At 43.8% G+C, this 13,517-nt stretch overlaps 1 protein-coding gene across 1 annotated transcript in view; it reads right to left on the bottom strand.

Moving 5' to 3' along the window:
* VWF (von Willebrand factor) overlaps positions 1–13,517 on the bottom strand; it is a 248,544-nt gene that overhangs the window by 14,612 nt on the left and 220,415 nt on the right. Inside the window, exons 45-49 of the mRNA XM_006128153.5 lie at positions 12,855–13,038; positions 11,874–11,914; positions 7,697–7,813; positions 1,514–1,612; positions 184–312 (exon numbers count right to left, since the gene is read on the bottom strand). Coding sequence (XP_006128215.3) covers positions 184–312; positions 1,514–1,612; positions 7,697–7,813; positions 11,874–11,914; positions 12,855–13,038 — 570 coding nt within the window. The remainder of the gene's footprint in view (positions 1–183; positions 313–1,513; positions 1,613–7,696; positions 7,814–11,873; positions 11,915–12,854; positions 13,039–13,517) is intronic.

Below are 13,517 nucleotides of genomic sequence, written 5' to 3'. Positions count from 1 at the left end.
CATGTGACATTTATTATTTAAGTTTAAAAAAAAAACTCCTCTAAACCTAAAAAGGGTTCAGATTCAGTTTAGCAGAGGTGTGGGTTATCCATCTCTAATGAACATACGGGATCCATATAAAGACCCATAAACATGACAGAGTCTACTCAGAAACATTCAAATAGGACCCATTTCATTACTTACGCCTTCAGCCAAACATCTCCTGGAATCGAATGGAGGGCAGCCAGTGATTCGCTTTTCCCAGATAAATTCCCTTTTCTCATTTACTTTACAAGAATGACTGTCACAGCCATCTTGAATTGTCTCATTCGGCTGTAAAGATTTAAAAGCTGTTAACTTAGCACAAAAACAACCTGGAAGGCCACAGTTTTCAGGAAACTATAAAGTCTGACTATTATTATTTCATTGTCATTCAACTAATATGCCCCAGAAGTGAGGATTACAAAACATGGAAATCTTTGCTAAATATACTTGTACGTCAATAACACCTTCTAGTTTTAATCATTTATTGATACGATGCCATCAATGTTCATGGTACTCAGTAGACATGTGAGAAAGCACGTACCCTGAAGCCTTACTACGTGCCAAAACCCGATGTCCTCGCCAAGTCCTCACTCTGGCAAAATTCCCAAGGACTTCAAGGGGAGCGTTTCTGAGTAAGGACTGAGTAAAATGTGAGCAAAAAAACCTGAGGATTTGGCCCTAAGTTTGCAGCTTTGTGTTCTATCTTTTAAGGAAAAAAATATAAATGAATATTTAACTATAGGCCAAGTCTACACTACATGAGAAAGTCAACCTAAGATACATAACTCCAGCTATGAGACTAGAGTAGATGGAGTTGATGTCCCTTAAGTCAAATTTCTGCAGTGTCCCTGCTGTGGGAAGTCAATGAGAGAAACTCTACCGTCAGCCTCCCTTATGACCCCATGGGAGTTCGGAGCTTTACTGGGGATGCTATCAGCAGTCGATTTAGTGGGTCCTTAACAGACCCACTAAATCAAATCCTGGAAGATTGAGCTCCAGAATGATGGTCTCCGGATAAGTGCAGACCTGGCCTTCATTAAAATGGGAAGATTCTTAAAAGATCATAAATGAGAACTTAATCAAACTAGTGAAAAAAGGTACATACATGCTCTTTCCTAAGACACAGTGGTAGCTTTTTAACAAGCACACAGCTTCTAATGCTTTGGGGGGTGCTCAAGGTCCATTTCCAATAGCCGCTGATCACTTAATGAAATGATTGATGATGCAATATTAAGCTATGACCAAAAGTGCAACTAAATTCAAACATCAATCCAGGAAAAGTTTTGATGGATCTAGATATTGTACTGACCTTTATTCATTCTGTCTTGTTCATATTTGTTTGGATTTAACCCAAAACTCGGGGTCTTTGGGCTCACATCATCTCTAATTTCTTTGAAAATATTTGTGTCTGCAGCAGATACCTGTCTAACTAAAGAGCATGGATGGCATTTACAGGTAATCACCAAAAATGGGTAAGCTTAAAACAGACCTTCAGATACAGGATTCTTCCATCTCTCAGCCTGATACCACATGACGTTGCCACACATCTCCCACAACAGGAACCACTGCTTTCTTCCCTCCGGTAGCCCTAAAATGCAAGTACATTGATTGTGGCATTTTTCTGATTCTCTGGACTCTTCTACCCTCAATCAGAAACTGAATGTCAGCTTTGAATATGCAATTAACAAAAGCACATTCACCAAAACATCTCTAAAAATCTTGGCTAGCCACGTTCTAGCAAAATGATCTTTATTAAGCTTGACATTATCTCTTGTGATGTTATTTTGTTGCACACAGCATGGATTCGATCTGTATGTTACTTTGTATAATATGCACAGGTCCACTGACATTAACCGCAAAATTGTGGTGCTAAATAAGGGCCATGAAGCACAAGTGACTACAGGAGAACAAAACTCACTAAGGTACTGCATGTACCATATATGAAATTGACAAGCAGCATCAGGTAGGACTTACCCCTAAAGCCAATACACCTTGCAAAGATGCACGAGAAACTTAGACTAGGAAGAAAGGGCCAAGCAATTGGTGGACGGTACAAAAGAAGGAGAGATGAGGCCAGAGGGGAAGACTGAAGTATGTAGCAGAGAAAGGTGGGCTAAGAATGTAAAGGAAAGAAATGGAGGAGTGGGCTGGAGAAGCTGGAAATGGTGAGACTAGCAGAGGAAAAGGGGTGGGAAAAGACAATCAAAAGGATGGCAAAACTGGCAGATCAAGTAGGGCGACAGGGGAAGGATGGGAAAGGAGCAGGGGAGAGAGAGATCAATCAGCAGCGGATGCTAGGGGAGGCAGGTTACGGGCAAGAAAGAGGTAGAGGAAAACTAGAAAGAAATTGAGTTAACGTCTGAAGACAATAAAAGTGCCCCACTACAACTTCTCCAGCTGCTAAACTGAACCAACAGCTGCTTATGATAGACTGAACATTTTTAGGACAACAAACACTTTGTAGATGAGCACATATATGTATGTTATCCATATGTTTATTTATACACTTTTTTAAATAGAAACATTTATGTTTTTACAGTTACCATTGAACGGTCAGAAAAAAACCCACTGGTTTCTTTATTATTATTATTATTCAGGTGAACTGCTAACCTTTCAGTTTGTCTGCTCGCAAAATTTTGATTTAAAAATGCACCTAGAATGGTTCACAAAATAACATAAAATGACACTGATGAACAGACAACTGTAATTTGCAGCACTGCACGCTAGCTGCATTTATTGACATAATTTCAAAGGCTGGTCACAGGTTGATACCTTCCTGAGAGTGTACACTCTAAAGGAGGGGTGGAGAACATAAGGCCTGGGGGCCACTTGCCTGGATCCAGTCCCCAAGGCTCAAGACTCCTTCCTCCCGTCCAGCCTTGGGGAGCCCGCACTGGTGCCTCAGCCTCTCCGCCGCCCCACCACAGGGCTGAGGGACACAAAATCTAGTAGCTTGGGCCTCCCTAGGCTCGGGAGTATGTGGGGAATGTGGGGAATGTCTTTCTGCTTCTGAGTCAGGGGTCATGTCAGTGAGGGTTTTTTGGGAGGGTTGGTTTTTTTAGGGGAGTTGCTTCTCACTCATGTGTAGCCCCTGACTGAGTTTTCTGTGGGTCAGTGGCCCCCAACCCAAACAAGGTTCCCCACCCCTGCTCTAAAGTATAATTTTATTCCTTAAGTCAATGGCTTTCAGTGTGGAATTGGAATGAAACAAAAGGTCCCAATTCAGGAAAGCACCTAGGCATGTGCTTGAGACCCAGTGACTTCAGTGGGACTAAGAGAGTTTACCTGAGCATATCTGAACATTTCTTTTCATAGAGAAATAATGTCCATTGAGACATCATAATACAGGCAGTCCCCGGGTTACGTACAAGATAGGGACTGTAGGTTTGTTCTTAAGTTGAATCTGTATGTAAGTCGGAACTGGCGTCCAGATTCAGCCGCTGCTGAAACTGATCAGTTTCAACAGTGGCTGAATCTGGACGCCCGTTCTGACTTACATACAGATTCAACTTAAGAACCCCAGGCATCCCCAAGTCAGCTGCTGCTGAAACTGATCAGCGGCTGATTCCAGGAAGCCCGGGACAGGGCCTTCCTGTAGTCAGCCACTGGTCATTTTCAGCAGCTGCTGACTTGGGGACACCTGGGGCAGAGCAGCTGGGGTGCTGCTGGGTTGGTCCAGTGGCGCCCCAGAGCGGCACTATGGGACCAACCGGCAGCGCCCCAGCTGCTGTACCACAGGCGTCCGGAGCAAAGCCGTGGAGCACGGGGGCAGCGGGACAGCCCAGACGCGCCGTGGCTATCCTGCTGCCCTCGGGCTCCGCGGCTTTGCTCTGCTCTGCTCCCCCTCCCCCTGGTCTGCAGACCAGGGGGAGGGGGAGCAGAGCAGAGCAGAGCAGAGCAGAGCAGAGCAGAGCAGAGCGGCGGAACACGCGGCCAGCTGACAGCCCAGACGCGTCTGGGCTGTCAGCTGGCCGCATGCTCCGCTCTGCTCCCCCTCCCCCTGGTCTGCAGACCAGGGGGAGGAGGAGCAGAGCAGAGCAGAGCAAAGCGGCGGAACACGCGGCCAGCTGACACGCGGCCGCCGCTTTGCTCTGCTCTGCTCTGCTCCCCCTCCCCCTGGTCTGCAGACCAGGGGGAGGGGGAGCAGAGCAGAGCACGCAGCCAGCTGACAGCCCAGACGCATCTGGGCTGTCAGCTGGCCGCGTGTTCCGCCGCTTTGCTTCCTCTCCCTGATCTGCTGGAGACCAGGGAGAGGAAGGGCCCCGTTCGTAACTGCGGATCCGACCTAAGTCGGATCCGCGTAACTCGGGGACTGCCTGTAGGTACTAGCAATGGGGATGTGCCCAACCCCTCCCCGCTGAAACTGGCTTCTATTGAAATAACATCTACAGAGAGGAAAATTCCATTCCACTTTGCTAAATTACAGGTTATATTAACTATACTTTGAGGAAAAAGCACAACAATTTCTCCCATTACAGAGCACGGGAAATCCCCCGTAATGAAACAAACCCAAGTCAATGTCAATTTCTACTTTTGTTCTGGAAGATCCATTTGTCTACAGGGTGGACTGGATCTGTAACTATGTTACTCTAAGGATGTGTCTAGACTACAGGGTTTTGTCGACAAAAGTGGATTTTTGTCGAGAAAACTATACCTGCGACTACACTACTGCTGAATTCTGTCGACATAACGTCAACAGAACTCAGCAGTTTTGTCAACGGCTGTAAGCCTCATTCTATGAGGAATAATGCCTTTTGTCGACAGAGTTCTGTCAACAGAAGGCGTTATTGCATCTACACTGTCCTTTGCATACACACTGTCATGTCGACAAAGCGGCTTGCTTTGTCGACAGAACTAGATGTAGTCTAGACGTTCTTTGTCGACAAAAGCTTTGTCGACAGTATCTGTCGACAAAACTTCTGTCGATAAAAGCCTGTAGTCTAGATGTACCCCAAGAAAGGAAAGTTTTAGGTAAGCACAGATATATTTTCCTATTCTTCTTTGTACTAAGGTCCACAGATCCATTACCATGGGATGTTCATAACAGTGTGCCTCCAGGATGAAAAACAAGATCATCCTTTAATTATGGACATCCACACTGAGGAAAATTATATATCTCTTACAAAGCCCTGATCTGAAAAATTGTTCAGATAGAAATAAAAGTTACTTTTTCCTCAAGAGCCAACATTATTGCTGCCACAATCCTTGAAAAGTCCTCAGAAGCGCATACACAAAAATTAAATGGCAATGACTGGAATTGGGGGTGAAAAGGAGACATCCATATGCAAAATGGAAGAACTGTCCGTGTAGTGGTTAAATGGGAATGTAAAAACAAAGCTTGCTCTTTAAGAACTTTTTCTGACATGTCACCGTGCTGTATTAGGTCTGGCTTCAATCAGGCTACAAATAGATTGGAGAATAGCCCTTGATATCGAATGGTTTATATCACTCTGATCTGAATTTAAATGTCATGTCCTGGCATTTCCATGAGCTGCCTGAGCATGGGAATGGGACAAGGTTGTTCTTGTGATTCTTGAACAACCTATAGAGTATCCTCTCTGAATAAATGCCCATTCACCACATTTTGACTAAAGTTGTAGATAGCCACTTGCTCCCAAACTGAAAGAAGGTGGCACCAATCAGGGGTCTAACTCCAGACAGGGAGGTTGGGAGTCATTCAGAATGCTGTGGGGCAAGTGAAGACAGCTTCTGATCTTGTCTCAGCACCCTTTGCTTGTTTTAGCAATCACATGCCAAGCGGTGTTGTTCTTTGTTTTACTCCAGAGACTTTGCCATGGAACCTGCATTCTATTCTGAGATGCCTAGCAGAAACCAAAATTGTAAATCTGTTTTTCTAATGACTTTCTGAATAGTCTCAGATTTCCATAAAAAGCTTCCTACTAAGGGTACATCTAGATGACAGGGGTTTTCCGGGAAAGGTATCCCGGAAACACTCTGCTGCGTCCAGGGAACACATTTGCTCTTCTGCTTTTTTTTTAGAAAGACCAAACATGTTCTTTTGGGGAGCCTTGTATACTTCGTTCTACGAGGAATAAGGGCTCCTCTGAAAGAGGAGGATTTTCCGTCATTTGGCCCCAAAAGCATCTTCCAGAAAAAGCAATCGGAAAAAGCTACGCAAAGCGCAGAGCGCATCGTAGCTTTTTCCAAAAAAAAGCTATAGTGTAGGCCTAGCCTAAGAGAACTGGGAACCAATTTGCCTGCAAATCTAATCTCTGGGACAAAAGCCAAAGTATGTATCCCCCACTATATTTCTCAGGGAGAAGCCATGAAAAAGGCAGTGGGCATTTCAGATTGAGAATGACCATAATTGTGATACCCCCATCAGAATTGCTATTGAGCGCAGGAGGAAGGACAAAGTGTGTCAGATGACAGTACCTAATGTTTTTGTTGGTTTTTGGTTGGTCTGAGAATTTCATGCTGAGGGGAGGGCGACATGATACCTGCCCATATGTGGCTGCCCGTAAATGGCTTGTAAAGTGAGGTGGCCAGTCATTAAAAATTCCCTCTCCCCCAGCTAGAAAGATCAAGACCTTGATCACTGAGAAAGATATGTGTTTATGTTCTGTAGTGACAGCAGGTTGAATCTGACCTGGTGAATACTGATGAATCTTCTAGACTTATAAAATGGAGACTAAGGCAGTTAGAACGAAAGAAATGAGAGGTCAAGAGGCCTGGTCTTTCCTATTTGTTTTATCCCTTCTGGCATTGGTATTGTCCATGCTGTGTCTGGTCCTTCCATCTATGTCTCAAAGACAGGAGGCAGTTGGCAGTCAAGAGGGAGGCTGCTGGTGTGACCTACCAGGATTCAGGTGCATTTTTCTAGCTGGCATACAGACCTTTTGTTATCCTGTGATCATGGAGATGGGAGGAGGATCTGCTTGCCCCTGAAACTGACTATTGCAATCCTGCTAGTTTCCTTCCTACTCAGGGAAGTAGGGTGGATGGGGAGAGAGAAGACAGAGAACTGCCAGCCAAGCTTCCCAGTGAAAACAGAAGACACTGACTTTTTTTTTTTTTTTTTTTTTTTTTTTGCTTGCACCTTTTTTTCAGCATAACTGTTTCCCTGAATGGGCATCAGCTGCCCCAAAAGCCTCCAAGGGGACGCAGAGCTAAGGGGACAATTTCCCCAAAAGGCAAATGCAGCCGAGGGAAGCAGATGGGAATTAGACAGACTTGGTAGTAAGCTGAATTGTTAGGCAGGAATTTGAAATAAACTTTGGAATTTTCCTCAGAAAAGCTTTGCAGCAGAGAGGTCTGGCTGAGCCACCAGCTGTGGAGGGGGGCACATAAAACTGTAGTGAACTTCAGGGGATGGGCACTGTCTGCTGTTAGTGGCTAAAAGTCTAGTTTAGCTCCCAAATTGCAAGAAGGCTGAGGTATCCATTGTAATAGACCTGTGGATATTAGCTCTACGGAAAATTAAATGTTTTCCTGAAGTGGGGCTTTAGAATATAGTTAGGATGTGACCTCTGACACAGATAGCTATGGCAATGTGCTGCAGAAGGCTACCGGACAATATGGCAACATTTTTGAGAAGGGAAACTGTGGGCCTAGGAAACTGAGGCTAGGGGTGCATGACCTAGGTGAGGTGACCTAACGGCTGCATGGAGTCACAAGCAGGAAAGTCCTAGATGAGAGCAATCCCACTCACCTTGGGACAGGGCTCACAGATGGTTTTCCGACAGATCAATTCATAGTTCAGAGACAGTCCCCTCTGGATGCTGCATTGACAATTTGTACATTGATCCAACATCAGGCGTTTCCCTCCCTGAAACATAAGAATCAGTTTGCAATGATGAGTGGTCCTCTATTAAAACTAAAAATAACAAACTATTTTACCTCAGCTTGAAACGGACTCCTTAAATCTTGCAATACCAGTCTAGACAGAGGATAGCAACAGAAACCTTGTGTCCCCACCTTGACTATGTCTAGACTGCAGACTTCTTTCGGAAGAAGCTTTTCTGGAAGAGATCTTCTGGAAAAACTTCTTTTGAAAAAGAACATCCACACTGCAAAAGCGCAATGAAAAAGCGATCTACTTTTTCGAAAGATAGCATCCACATTCATTGAACACTATTTCGCATTTAAGTTGTGATTACTTTGGATGGAGTGGCCACCAGGGCACCTGTGCTTTGTCCTGGAGGCCTCATCTTCTGAAAAAACACTCTCTTCCACGTTCACACATGCCTTTTTCCAAAAGAGCTTTTTCAGAAAAAGCCTTCTTCCTTGTAGAAAGAGGTTTACAGCTGTTGGAAAACCTCCTCAGTTCTTTTGACTTTCTGTCGAAAGAATGCAATAGCAGTGTGAACGTAAGTATAGTTTTTCCAGAAAAAACTCTGCAATATAGACATACCCTTTCACAGACCCAGTGATCATGTTTGTATCATTACACAGACATGACAGAATGAGGCTGCTTTCCAGAGCAGTCATTCTTCACGAGCTGATTTTTCTGCAGCCAACCATCAAGAGTTCACTTTTTAGAAAAGCGCCACCAAGTGGTAGTGGAAATAATATACTCAACTGTAGATTCCTCATGGGAGCTCCAGCCTACTAGGAATTAAATTTTTTCAGTAGAAAAGAATAGAAAAAGTTTAATTTATGTTGAAATCAGTGTTTTTTTGCAAATGGGAGAGAAAAAAATTTGGAATTAAATTTACTAGGGTATGTCTACACTAGCCACCCTAGTTCGGACTAGGGTGGCTAATGTAGTCATTCGAACTTGCAAATGAAGCCCGGGATTTAAATATCCCGGGCTTAATTTGCATGTTCCCAGGCACCGTCATTTTTAAATACCTAGTAGTTCGAACTACCTGCCTGCAGCTACACGCGGCACAGGCTAGGTAGTTCAAACTAAAGCTCCTAATTCGAACTACTCATTGCAGGAGGAGTAACAGTAGTTCAAATTAAGAGCTTTAGTTTGAACTACCTAGCCCGTGCCACGTGTAGCCCCTGGCAGGTAGTTCAAACTACTGGGCATTTAAAAATGGTGGCGCCCGGGAACATGCAAATGAAGCCCAGGATATTTAATTCCCGGGCTTCATTTGCAAGTTCGAATGACTACATTAGCCACCCTAGTCCGAACTAGGGTGGCTAGTGTAGACATACCCCGAGAGACAAGCTGGAACCCAACTCCCAGATTCTAATGCCCCCAAACTTTTGGGAAGTTTCTATCAGGATTTAAAGTTTGCAACATAACCATCTGAAGTTGGAATAAATTACTTCTGAGATCAGCATGTAAATAGGCCTTGGCAGTACATTTTTGTCAAACAGAGCTTATTGTGGGGAATGGAGTGAATTTGTAGAATACACCTATCAAATAATCTCTGGACAAACTTATAGGAAGACATCAACATCTGCTAACACGCTGTTAGGTAATGCAACCAAAATAGCCCCCTATAAAGCTAAAAACTACTCTAGTCTCTCTCAAACATGACACTCAATAAAAGCCTGGGAAAACAGATGAGTGTTACAACTAATTCCATTTGGTAAATACAGCCACCTGCTTGGAAGTCTGCATTTAATGCCTGCAGTATTATTTAAAACAGTGGGGTGATTGCAATAGACTTACTTGAGTATAATATTGGTAACCAGATATAAGACAGAAATGGAAAGGGATTAAGGAAAAACAAAAGGCCACACTAATCTAACAGATCTGTAGTAAAAGATTCCAAACTTGGAACTATTCACGGAATGAGTTAATGGAGGAAATGTTCCCTTGATACAAAATGAAACATGAAGCCTATATTTAAACAGTGGTTACTCCCAGCATAAAGTATTGAAATCCAGGAAGTATTGATGTCCTGGGGATACCCCATTTTGATTTCTGACCAGGATTTTGGAACAATCATAGAACAGTGACCTCAGAATATCTATCCCCACTTTTATATTCTGCATGCTGGGAGGGGACGTGGGAAGTACAGAGCGCATTATGGGAATACTTACACAGGGTAACACGGTCACCTCTGCAGAAGGCCAGCACAAAGTTTCGTCAACACTCAAGTGTCACCTAAGCCCCTGGCACACATTGCAGAATTCAGATCTTGTTTTATTAAATAAAAGGCTCACTCTCAAATAGAACAGTAGTACAATTTGGATCTACAAACTGTAAGACAAATCTGTATGTTGCGGGGCAAAGAACTAAGATGAGCCCCTTATGCAAGGAACTTCAGGTTCAGGCTAGCAACAACATACAGGTGGAAATAAATGGTTTACTTGCATTAAGGAAGGAATGCGGAGAATGCATGAGAGTGTAATTATTATATCACATGGTCTAAGGCCAGAGTTAGGGTCTGCATGGAGTATTGCAGCCAGATTTGGACACTATAAATCCCTATACGGATGCATATACTCTAGAGAAGGTAACCAGGAATTAAAGAAAGAAAAACTATTACATCTTGAAACCCATCCCACAACGTGGTGACAAACTGTGTGTTATTCTGTGGATGTCCTTCTGTAGGGAAAGAAATCCCTTAGGCAGAAGGAAATAATGTTATGATGACAGGGCTGTAGTTCAGATTCATTACATGAAAAATTAGACTGAAAAGGGTTCCTATTGCAGTGTGTAGAAGGTACTTCGAAAGGCCACAGAGATTTGGAGAAAGTTGTAAATTTGGAGAAAGTTGTAAAGCAGCCAGAGGAAAACGTATGGACACTCCTCGAATTGAGAGATTAAAGTTTAGATTAAATGCACAGGGAGAGCAATCAGCATATTTGGAATTCTCTGTTGCTAGAGGCACTGTCACAATATGGATTTAAAGAAACAATGGACAAATAGCTTTGGGTATACGTGAGATCAGATGTTTAACTCCAAATCTTTGTCCAGTATTTTTTAAACCATCTGGCAACCCTACTACTGGCACCTTATTTTTTTCTTTACAAAAAAACCACTGTCTCTAATCATTTTCACTGTCATGCATGGGGTTAAACCAGCCACTAGATGCAAGAAAGTGGAGAAGGAATTTTCCCTCAAAGGCATTTTGTCAGGGTCTTCAGGGTGACATAGGGTCAAGTAATGAGGGGTACTAAAAGAGAGGAAAGAAAAGCACTCCTCTGCCCAGATACTAGGACGAGTGCTTTCCTTCCTGTATGCATCTGCTTTAACCTCTGGCTGAAGCCAGGGAAGTTTCTCCTTCCTCTGGGATGAGCAAGTCTCATCTATCGGCATATGCCTTGCAATCTTTTTCCTATGACTGTGGCCCCAACCACCACAATAACCAAAGAAGTGCCCAAGATCATACAGGTCATCCACAGCACAGCCAGGAATTCAATTGGATTTCTTTGAACTCTGGTCTAGAGTGTAACCCAGGCTATGTCTAGACTGCAGGCTTCTTTCGAAAGAGGCTCTTTCGAAAGCATCTTTCGAAAGAGCCTCTTTCGAAAGATCGCGTCTAGACTGCAGGCGGATCTTTCGAAAGAGAAATCCGCTTTTTCGAAAGAGAGCACCCAGCGAGTCTGGATGCTCTCTTTCGAAGACGGCCTCTTTACATTGAAGAACGCCTTCTTTCGAAAGAGGAACTTTTGAAAGAAGGCGTTCTTCCTCGTAAATTGAGGTTTACCGCCATCGAAAGAAAAGCCGCGTTCTTTCGAAATAATTTCGAAAGAACGCGGCTTGAGTCTGGACGCAGGGGAAGTTTTTTCGGGAAAAGGCTACTTTTCCCGAAAAAACCCCTGAGTCTGGACACGGCCCAAGAGACCACACTTGCAAAGTTTCAGTTTGAGGAAGACGAGTCTATAAATGGTAGCTACATAGTAGCTAGTTTATACATGACAAATTATCATGAAAATATTTAAATATCATAGAGGCATTTGACATAAAAATATTATCTTACCCCAATAATGGTGCCATTCACAACACAACCTTTCACAGGTTCTGGAAAAGAAAGCATATAATTATCAGCATTACTGATGGTACTGCAATCGGTTTTGTGTATTATAAGCCTGAGCCTGCCTTGTACAATGTCCAGTGATGTCAACAGGAGCTGTCCCAGTGTGATGTCATTGACGATGACAAGATCTGGCCCTCACCAGACATTATACCTGCTGGGGGCGGGGATGTCCTAATTTTGCCAGTGCTAACCTGAATTCCCCTTCTGAATCTTCCTCACCTGCCTATTTTTTCCCAAAGACATAGCAGTTAAGCCTCTTAGGCCTGGTCTACACTAAATGGGAAGGTCGACATAAATTACATAGCTGGACTCAATGTATCTTACATTGCATTTCTGCACCATCAACACAGTAGAAGGCTGACGGATGCAAACATTTCCACCAGATTCCCTTGCTCCTCATGAGGAGCAGGCGTACCAGCACTGAGAGAGCTCCGTTCAGCGGGTTTATACAACACCTGCTAAATCAAACCCCGGAAGATAGACGGGGCAACGTCGATCTTCCACATAGTGTAGACATGGCCTTACGGGCTTCCCATGTACAGACCAGAGAGCTGCTCTGCAAGCTGCAGAGTGTAGCACTTCTCCTCCCCACTCATTGCTCTCCCCTACTCCTATCCTCCAGGTGCCTTGCGCAAGCTTGTTCCTAGACCAGCTTAAGGAGCAGATGACAAGGAGAGGACAAGAATGATCCGGAAGGAGGAAGTAATAACATAGCCACTGCAGCTAATCAAATTTGAATTTCCTCAACTAAAGCCAGGGTTGTTTGGAAGGCGATACCCTTAGTATTCACAATATGACATGCCAACTCAAATTAAATTTGTTCAAATGTGCAGTTGTAAGCTCCTAATCAGAGGTACAAAATCAGTGAGAGAACCACAGACCCCGAATCCTCTGATGGCATCATTAGAGGCCATGAATCCTTACCGCACCGGCAGGAGGGACAGCAATTTGTTATTTGGTCACAGCGCAACTCATATCCCAATGGACAGGTGGGAGCATCCATGTGAGAACACGACACATTCCTTTTCTGAACAAAAACGTCACTGTTCACTCGGATGCACTTGTGGATAATGCAAGGGTTGGAGGGGGATCGCCACTCTGTGCCAACCTACGCATGGGAGATAAACATGAGGAAGAGTTTGTAGCATGTGCGCACTGGACAGAGAAGGTGGGGTGCCATAAAAATAATCAAAGTAACAATCTAATTAAGCTGTTGAACCCAGAACAAAGCAGTTATACCCTGTGCTTTAGCATCCAGAATTTTCAGCAAGGTCGACCCTCCTGTTGTTACACAGTTTTCCCTAAACCCCTGATCTGGATTGTGAAGTTTTGGAATACACTGTTGAATAGATAATAGAATTTAGGGGTGACAGTGACAGACTTTGGAGAAATTTAACTGCATGAAAAATAAAGAGGTGGGACCAAGCACTATGTGTTGAAAGATTAAGTATGAGATTTAACTTAAAGTACTCTTAGGCCAGGTCTACAGTAGACCTGGAAAGCTGCCTTATGGTACACAACTCCAGCTATGTAGAATACGTAGCTAGAATTGGCTTACCTTCAGCCAAGCTTGGTGGCGTTCACACA

The sequence above is a fragment of the Pelodiscus sinensis genome, chromosome 1 (assembly GCF_052426305.1).
Source record: "Pelodiscus sinensis isolate ZL-2025 chromosome 1, ASM5242630v1, whole genome shotgun sequence".
NCBI classification, from domain to species: domain Eukaryota; kingdom Metazoa; phylum Chordata; order Testudines; family Trionychidae; genus Pelodiscus; species Pelodiscus sinensis.
The sequence above is the reverse complement of the archived record's forward strand: the minus strand, read 5'-3'. Positions and strand labels throughout refer to the sequence as shown.